Source organism: Cotesia typhae, unplaced genomic scaffold, assembly GCF_013202065.1.
Source record: "Cotesia typhae breed Kobodo isofemale line unplaced genomic scaffold, CoteBio_Ctyphae contig_20, whole genome shotgun sequence".
In the NCBI taxonomy this organism is placed as follows: domain Eukaryota; kingdom Metazoa; phylum Arthropoda; class Insecta; order Hymenoptera; family Braconidae; genus Cotesia; species Cotesia typhae.
In genome coordinates, this window is record NW_027423725.1 from 473,613 (window position 1) to 483,492 (window position 9,880).

Consider the following 9,880-nt stretch of genomic DNA (forward strand, 5'->3'; position numbering starts at 1 on the left):
GGTCGAGAAAATCAAGATAATTGCCGCCATTTTAAGTACACAAAGTGAAGACTGACGCCATTAATGTAGTGACGCGCACTCGCGTGGTTTCGGAGCGTTTATTTTACAAACACTTGCTTGAAAAAATTACAAGCGTCCGTGCTATGCGCTGTACATATATATAAGTGATAAATATATATATATATATATATATATATATATATATATATATATATATATATATATATATATATATATATATATATATATATATATAATGTAGATAAGACACAACTCACACATAAAGACAAGTGCAGGTACAGTGAAGAGTGTAGAGTGTATAGTGGTGAACTATATAGTAGCGAAAGGCAAGAGCACAAGCAAGCGCAAAAAAAATACAGCTTTTAATTATAACCTCAAGCTCGAGTCGTTTACACGCCAAAAAAAGAAATTAAATATTTCTCACTCATTGCAATATGTAAGTACTCATTAAATCTTTAACTTAATATATAAACAAGTATAAATATATAAATATGCTAATTGTAATTGTTGTTTACAGTTTTTAAATTCGGGCGGCTAGAAATTTTATTTTGTTAAAAATTATTAATTGTAAATTATTTTGTGTTTTTTTTTTTTTTTTTTTTTATGTTTTAGTTCTTTATTTTTTTTTGTAAATATTGTGAGGAATTTTTTTTAAATGTTTTTTTTTTGTTTTTGTGGTTGCAGTACAGATAAACAAAAATGAAGTTCATGGCGGGAGAGCAAGTGCTGGCAAAGCCACCAAATATTGACGAATTTCAAAAGGGAAAAATTTTAATGGCCAGGGGGGATAAGTATGTTATACAATTTGAGAGCGGTAAAGAGCATACTGTACTTGAAAATAATATCCAGGTAATTTTTTTAAATATTTAAACATTTTTTTTTTTTTTGGTTGCTAATTTTGGAAATTTTTTTAGCCTGAAAGACCGTCGAGGAGCACGGCGAGAACTATCAAGGGAAAATTGTACAAGAGCCCGCTGAGAAAATCCCCCGGTCGAAAATCTCCGAGCAGAAGGTCGCCCAGTAGAAGATCTCCGGGACGCAGGTCTCCTGGTAGATCTCCTGGCAGGCCTAAGCGCCTTATTAAGATTACTCCCAAGCAGTCTGATGACGAAAAAAGTAGGTTGTTTGATCAGCGTTTTTAGTTGGGCAATTTTTAGTTTGTTGAGCGATTTAACAATTGAGTCAATATTGCAATGTTGATTTAGTTTTTTTTTTTTGCCTTAAAAATATTTTTTTTTTACTTTTTTTTTTTTTTTTTTTTTATTTTGGCGTGATAGTAAAATTTTTATCAGAGTAAATTTAATAAAAGTGAATTTTTATAAAAATTTTATAGTCAATTTTTATAAAAATTTATTCTTGATAAATTAAGAAAATTGAAAAAATTTTTATAAAAAATTAAAATGTTAAATTTTATAAAAAATTAAAATAATAATTTTTTTATAAAAATTTAATTTAATTAAATTTAATAGGAAAATTTTATTTTAATAAACTAAAACTTTAATTTAAAAAAAAAATAGGTTTTAAAACAGACTCTCAGAGTACAATGAGCGAATCTGACGACGTAGCTGAGTTGATGCCTCTGCAATCTCGACTGAAAGACCAGTCAGCTCCAACAGCAACAAGACGATCGGTTAGAATCCTCAATAATATGTTGAAAGATTCTTCGGTTAGCCTTCGAGGCATCGATCGTGCAGTGTCATTACCTGTTGAACGTAAAGCAATCATGTACGACTACCTGGCTGATACTAAAGAACGTGGTTTTTCCGTTCAACGCGAGCCTGTAAGTATTTTTTCCTAAGTTTTCAAACATATAAATCAAAATTAAATATATCAAATAAATTAAAATTTTTTTATTTAATAATAAATTGTTGAAATTAATTAAATGTAAATTATGCAACATATTAAGATCATTGTAAATTATTATAGATAACTTTTATTACTCAGACATATGAGACTAAATTAGTTTAAAATTAAAATTAAAAATGAAAAAAAAAAAAAAAAAAATTTTTTTTAAATTCAATTCCAAAGTGTATATTTTTTAATTTAAAAAAAAAATTATTTAACAATAAAAATACTAACAAATAAAAATTCTGTACATCTGGTATAAATATAATAATAATAATTACAGGACATTCAAAAATTATATTATGAAGAAGAAGTTCTCCCCGACTCATCAACAACCGAAAAGACAAAAAAGAAAGAAAAAGAGCAAGAAAAATCCCTTGAAATCGAGCTCGTGAGTAAGCCCCAGGAATGGCTTGGCTGGATTGGAGCAATTTGCCTGACAATTTTGCTACCTTGCGCGATAATTCTCCCTCAGATCAGTTGTCAAAACAACAAATGCCTGCTGCCGGGTTTAAAATTCTCAACTAAGCTGCAGAGTTACTTCAACTTGTACGCAGCACTAGCTTACATCAGTTTTCTGCTGGTCGTAGCTTTGTCGTCGTTTTTGCCATTGGGAAGCGTGGTCGACGGGATGCAGATGCGGAGCGGAAAGCTGCAGTATAGATTGAACGGAGCTCACACGCTGTTGCTGGTCCTGGTGTCTTACAAAACCGCTGAGATTTTCGGGATTGACATTACGAACTTCATTATTGACAACCTGCTGCGGTTCTCAGTCCTCTCCTGGATCACGGGTACCATTCTGTCGATAGCCCTTTTCATTAAGGGCGGAAGGATTCCTGTGTCCACTGCTAACATCTACGGGTCCACCAACAATTTCATCTACGATTTCTGGCAAGGCCGCGAAATCAACCCGCGGGTGCTCAAACTGGACATCAAGATGCTTCTGAGTCGCGTCAGTGTCATCGGAACCATGGTGATCATCATCGCGGTCATGCTCAAGAGCTCCGAGGATGTTGACTTTGGTGGGCTTAGCAATTTTAAAGATCTCGTGGCTTTGAAAGCTTTCTTGGACTTGAACCCGACGATCATGACTGTTGGCTTGATGCTGACTTTTTACTGCTTTGATTATTTGTACTTTGAGGACGTCACTTTGACCAGTTTTAGAGTTCTCTATGAGGGTACTGGTTATATGACCTGCGTCGCTGGATTGATATATCCGTTTTTGGTTACTTTAGGACCGAGATATTTATTAGCACAGGAAGTGTAAGTATTTTTTTTTTTTATACAAATTATTATAGATTAAGGATTTATACGCACTTTGAAAAAAATAAATAAATAAAAAAATTTTTAAAAAATAAAATAAATTTTCTGTGTACATACTTTTGAAAAAAAAAAAATATTTTTTTTTCTAATTCCAATTGCGTATAATTTCTTAATTTATAAATTAAAAATACTAAAAAAATTAAATTTTAATTATTGCTTTAAATATACTTTTTTTTTTTTTTTTTTTTTTTATTTTATTTAGAAACAACACGTCTCCTTGGATGCTGGGATTTTTGATATTTGTATTTTGCGTTGGGTACTTTATCTACCGCTTCAGTAATTTACAAAAAAATAATTTCCGTAGAAATCCTTTCTCCCAAGAATCATTACGTAAGTATATTATTTGTATAATTAATAAAATACGGAACATTTTAGTTTTATATATTTTTTAATTAGCAATTTTGCAGTCACTATGCGACTGCCGTGACTTGTGAAATATAAAAAATTAGAATTTTGCTCTATTAAATTATTACATATTAAATAATTATTAAATTATTTTAAATTATTTTAAATAATTTTTTAATTTATTTTAAAAATATTTCATTTATTAATTTATTTAAATAAATTATTTAAAAATTAATTAATTTAAATAATTATTAAATTATTTTAAATAATTTTTTAATTTATTTTAAAAATATTTTATTTTTTAATTTATTTAAATAAATTATTTAAAAATTAAATCATTTAAATAATTATTAAATTATTAATTAATCATTAAATAATTACATAATTAAATATTTTTCAGGACTAGAAACATTATCAACCAACAAAGGAAAGAAAATAATAATCTCCGGATTCTGGGGACTAATTAGACATCCAAATTACCTAGGAGACATTCTTATGAACTGGGCCATGGTCCTTGTGACCCTGAACAATGATCTCGTACTCTACTGGTCGGCATTATGCTGCACCCTGGTCCTCGCCCACCGCGCACTTCGCGACAATTCACGCTGTCATAAGCGGTACGGCGCGGCCTGGGAAAATTATTGTCTACGTGTTAGATCACTTATATTTAAGCGTATTTTTTAAATACCCCAAGTATTTATCACTCACGGCCTTCTTAATTGATCAAACTAATTTGAATCTCTTTGATTATTTAAATTAAATAATTAATTAATTAAAATTGTAATTATGTTAAATTTAGAAATTTATTTTTTACTAAATTACGGTGAATTTTTGGACCATTTTGTGTCAGCGATTTCGTGACACTTGATTGAGTAGCGTCAATTTTTTAAATATTTTTTTATTTAACTCAATTATGAACAAATTTACTTAACAAATTAATTGATACATTATTCATAAGTAATTATATTTAATTATTAATATTATTATTATTATTATTAACGTAAATGAGTTTTTCTATTTAAATAAAATAATAAACATCTCATTAAATTATAAGAGTTTATAAATTGATTATTATTGTAAGTGACAAATAAGTAAAAAGAAATTATAAATACATAAATTTTATACATTTTTAATTGTAAAAAAATTGTATTGTAATAAATATTAGTGGTAATAAATAATAATTTTTGGTAATAGTGTCATTTATTTTTTTTTTATATCATTTATAAAATTATAAATTTTATAATTTAAAAATTAAAATGTCAAAAAACTTTTTTTTTTAATTTTCAAAATTTTTAGTACAAATAAAAATTAAAAAAAAAAAATAATTTTTAATAATTAAAAAATGTTTTTTAGTTTTAAAATTTTCCCGCCAATACTACGTACGCATAATTTTTTGTGCATGTTTGTTCTGCGCATGCGCAATAAAAAATTTTCGCCAATGAAAGCGCCAGTAATTTTTCTTTTTTTGCGCATGCGCAGAAAAATACCACATTGTTATTTGTAAAACTGTGACAGTGTAACAATGAACACGTGCACTTCTAACCTGATGGCTTCTAAAAAAAAAATATAAACAGTGAAAAAAAGTTATAAAAATGAGTGAAGAATCGGAAGATTCATCATCAGATTTACAAGAATTAAAACCGACTTTTTGCAAGTACTGTTCCCAAACATGTGACCCCTACGACAATCCCAGTTTAAAGTGTCTAAACTGCGAGGCGTCGATTCACGTACGCTGTTTACGTCGCGGTGGAATACCTGGTGGTTTAATTGGAGATGTGTTTTTTGACTTGACTTGCCAGGAATGTCATCCTCTGGGAGAAGAGACTCTAGTGAGACAGAAGATGTCCTGGTTGGGAATTGTGATCTTGACTTTGTACAATTTGCGTGCTAAATCTGCAGGTATTTATTTATTTTTAATGCTAAAATATGATGACATTTAATTTAGCTGTCACTTCACAATTGTTTTAATTTTTTTTTAACAAATAAATTATAGCAAAAAAAATGGACTTGTAGAGATTTTAAAAAATTACCAATGCAATTTTTAAAAAAAAATTTTTCCGCCATTTTTTATTATGATGATTAAATGCCATATTTTGTTTTTTAAATACACTTGGAAAAAAAATTTTTGTAAAATAATAATTAATTAACTCTTAATAACAATTGGTCAACTGGTCAACATTTAAAATTTTTTTTTATAATTATTAAATTATTATAACTAAAAAATGGTTTTTAAAAATTGCCCATAATTTTACAAGTTTTTTGTTAATTATAATTTTTTTTTTATCAATTTTTTAAATAAAAAAAATTCTAAAAATTTGCAGGTATTAGTTAGGTATCTTAATTTTTAAGTAATTAAATTGCTATAAAATTATAAAAAATTTTTTGTGTAAATTAACTTCAGTGTCTTCTTTTTTTAAATAATTTTTAGAATAATTTTATTTGTAAAATTTAAAAATAAAATTAAAGTAAAATAAAAATAAAAATGAAATAAAATAAAAATAAAATAAAATAAAAATAAAAATAAAATAAAAATAAAAATAAAAATAAAATTTAAAAATATTCACTAATTTCTAACAAATTTAATTTCACCAGGTATTAGCAAACGGGGCTACTTCCACTGGAACTACAACGTGAACGCCTTCGTCGAGAAAAACTGGGACATTCTCTTCCCAAAGAATGTCAAGCAAAAAAAGAACTGGAAAGGCACCATCTCCGGCGCGCTGTCGCATTCCTCCAAAAAGGGCCAGATTTTTTTCCTTTCAGGGTCTGACGAGCTCGAAGAGTCCGGGTACTGGAAACTGACCAGCCATGATCCTCCAGAGGTGCTGATAGCGAGGAACGAGCAGGCGATAAACGAGCGAAAGCGCTTGGCCAAGTCTCACCAGGTCCAGTTACCCCAGCAGCATAACCAACTGGACCAAAGCAGCATCAACTCATCACCTGTCGAAGAATCTAGCTCAGACAGTTACGGAGACTCCTCCAGGACTGTCACGCCTTCGATGTTCTCTCGTGAGTACGTCCAGCCCTCCGAAATCTTGTCTGATTTTCTTTTCGCAGATGATGAAGTTCCTGGAAGAGGAACTGGAGCTGGAACAGAAAATCAGGAATCAGATTTTAAAGATAAATTTGTTGTAAAAAGCGAACAAGATTTAAATCATCTGCTTATTGGTAAAAATCAAGATTTGGATGATCAAGATGATGCTAATAAATTTGGGATGAAAAAAAAACAAGATTTTAATCAGTTGATTCAAAAAAATCAAGATTTGGATAATGAATTTATTGTTCCAGATCAAGGTTTGCAAGATTATAATAAATTGGTTAAAAATCAAGATTTTCAAGATTATAGTCAAATGGTTAAAAATCAAGATTATAAATTTATTGGACAAAATTTAGATTTAAATTTGAAAAATAAAAAACAAGATTTAAGTCGATTAAAAATTGAAAATAATAAAGATTATAAGACTGTATCGGTAAAAAATGAACCAGAATTAATTATTGATGAAGAAAATTTTGATATTAATATGGAACAAGATTTAGGGATGGAAAATGAAGATGATATTAATATCGATTTAAAATCTTTTGGAGAAGATGATTTAATAAAATTTGTAAATACTTTTAACCTCAATTGGATGCATGACATGTTAATGGAAGAAGATGATGATAATGATGACAATGAAGACGATGGTGATGATATTAATAGCAACAGTGATAGTAATTACGAGCAAGAACCAGCGCAATCTTTGTTCACAAGCTCTGTGAAGCGAGAGTTTCCTTGGAAGAAATCAAATCTGAAAATAGAGACTAAGATTAAGATGAACAAGAATGAAGAAGAATATTTATTGTCAACTGTGAACAAATCTTGGCTGGACAAAATGTCTCCGAGAATAAGAAGATTGTACCGCAAGATGGCGGTGAGGAGGATAAAGCGCTTGGGAAATATGAGGCTTATCGACTGGGACAGTGATAGAGAAGAAAAGGTCGATAAGAAAGAGGGGAGGGTTATTGATAGGTTCAGGACGGACTTTCTTACTGCGAGGAGTGAGCAAAGGTTGATGGGCTTTTGCGAACATGGAGAAATTTGCAGTCCTTATACTCAGAGGAAGTTGAAGCCGTTTATTAGGAGGGACGACAGTTATCAGCCGTTGTGGCTCAAGGTCATGGCGGAGATGGATGCTAAGGTCAATGGGAAGAAAGAAAACTGGGGGCCTAGGGCTAGAAGCACTGTTGATTTTTCTTATGTCAGGCCTCAGCATATTCCGGGGATCAATAGCTTGGCGTGTCAGTTCTTCTGGCCGGGGATTGATTGTAAGATTTTTAATTTATATTATTAAAAAAATAAGAAAAATTTTGTTTTCAGGATAGTCGAATTTTTTTAGTGATTTTTTAAAATGAGATCAACCAAAGAGATTGATTTTTGAAGAAATAAAAAAAAAAATTTTTTTTTTAAAAATTGAAAAAAATTTTTTTTTATTTATTTTTTTTAATTAAAAATATTATTAATAAAAATTGTGAATGATTTTTCATTGAAATACATTTTTTAATTAAGTATATTATTAACAAAAATTATGAATGATTTTTCATTAAAAAAAATTTTTTTAATTTTTTTTTTTATTTATTTTTTTTAATTAAATACATTAATAAAAATTATGAATGATTTTTTATTAAAATAAATTAAAAAAATTTTCATTGATTTATTTTTTTTAATTAAAAATATTATTAATAAAAATTATGAATGATTTTTCATTGAAATAAATTTTTTAATTTTTTTTTTTTCATCTAAATAAATATTTTAATTTTTTTTTTCATTGAAATAATTTTTTAATTTTTTTTTTTTTTAATCAAGTATATTATTAATAAAAATTATTATTTTAGTGACTGAGTGTCTGCAGTATCCAGATTTCACCTGCGTAGTCCTCTACAAGAAGCTAATAATCGGCTTTGGAATCCTCGTTCCAGACATAGGCTTCGAGGAGTCTTATATCTCTTTCTTCCTGATCCGACCCGAGTGGAGAAAAGCAGGAATCGGGACATTCATGCTCTATCACCTGATACAGACGTCCATGGGCAAAGACGTAACGCTCCACGTGTCAGCGACGAATCCTGCGCTGATCTTGTATCAAAAATTCGGATTCAAAATTGAACAATTCGTCCAGGATTTTTACGACAAGTACATGACAACTGGCGCCAAGGAATCCAGACATGCTTTATTTCTAAGACTCAGTAGATAATTTTTAATAAAATTATTAATTTTTTTTTTAAATATCTTATTTATTCAAATTTAAAAATTAAGGTATAAATAAGAAAAAAAAAAAATAATTTTTTGCATCACTGCCTTTTTTATTATATTTATAAATTACATTTAAAATCAATACTGATTACTGTTTTTTTGGACAGATTATTCTTAAAAAAAATTATTAAATATATTAATTGAAAACAACATTAGTTAATGATAGTAATTATTAATAATTAATATTAACTAAATTAACAAGTGAATTATAAATAAACTTCTTCATTACACAACAATTAATAAATAATAGTAATATTAATTAAACTTGCGTGAGTGTTTAAAGTACAACTTTATTGTGCTGGTAATTATTCGATATGCAGTAATGTGCGTTAAATAAAAATATGTTCAATTTTTTAGACCTGACGTCGTTTTTTAGGTTATCTTCATTCGCCGAAATTATTTCTTCTTGTATAAATAAATAATTTACATTTTTTAAATGCATTAATAAATATTATGGTCTTAAATTAATAATTAATTAATTGAAATTATTTTAGAAGATATAATTTAGCTAATGGAAGACTTTTGTAAACAAAAAATTGTTTATTTCTTCATTAATTTTTAAATTTTTGCTATATTAATTGCGGCGTGGCAAATTAAAGGTTATTTTTTTATTAATTAATTTTTTTTGTTTAAATTTAAAAATTTAAATAACATTTTTAAAGAATAAATAAAATTGGTCATTATTTCTTCTTAATTAATACAAAATTTGTGATATTAATAACATCATAAAATATAACTTAAACAATTTTATATTTCTTCTCAGACAAAAATTTGTGAAATTAATAACATTGTAACCTAAAATGGATTGTATTTCTTCTTAATTAATACAAAATTTGCGATATTAATGACATTGCAAATTATAATCTAAAAATAAGATATTTCTTCTTAATCAATGAAAATTTTGTGATATTAATAACATCATAATTATTAATCTAAAATTAATTGTATTTCTTCTCAAATAATACAAATTATGTGATATTTATAACATCACAAATCATAACCTACAATGAGTTGCATTTCTTCTCAATTAATGCAAATTTGTGGTATTAATAACATCAC

At 27.8% G+C, this 9,880-nt stretch overlaps 2 protein-coding genes across 2 annotated transcripts; both read left to right on the forward strand.

Annotated features, from left to right (window-relative positions):
- Nucleotides 1-286: 286 nt before the first annotated feature.
- Nucleotides 287-4,697, forward strand: Lbr (lamin B receptor). The gene is made up of 7 exons (XM_074259092.1): nucleotides 287-457; nucleotides 706-870; nucleotides 936-1,137; nucleotides 1,539-1,801; nucleotides 2,150-3,129; nucleotides 3,392-3,519; nucleotides 3,935-4,697. Exons 2-7 carry the CDS (start codon nucleotides 721-723, stop codon nucleotides 4,216-4,218), a joined length of 2,007 nt encoding a protein of 668 aa, XP_074115193.1. The 5' UTR covers nucleotides 287-457; nucleotides 706-720; the 3' UTR covers nucleotides 4,219-4,697.
- Nucleotides 4,698-5,039: 342 nt separating this feature from the next.
- Atac2 (Ada2a-containing complex component 2) lies at nucleotides 5,040-8,794 on the forward strand. The gene is made up of 3 exons (XM_074259773.1): nucleotides 5,040-5,433; nucleotides 6,127-7,839; nucleotides 8,407-8,794. The coding sequence occupies exons 1-3, from the start codon at nucleotides 5,127-5,129 to the stop codon at nucleotides 8,760-8,762; spliced, it is 2,376 nt and encodes a 791-aa protein (XP_074115874.1). The 5' UTR covers nucleotides 5,040-5,126; the 3' UTR covers nucleotides 8,763-8,794.
- Nucleotides 8,795-9,880: the final 1,086 nt, after the last annotated feature.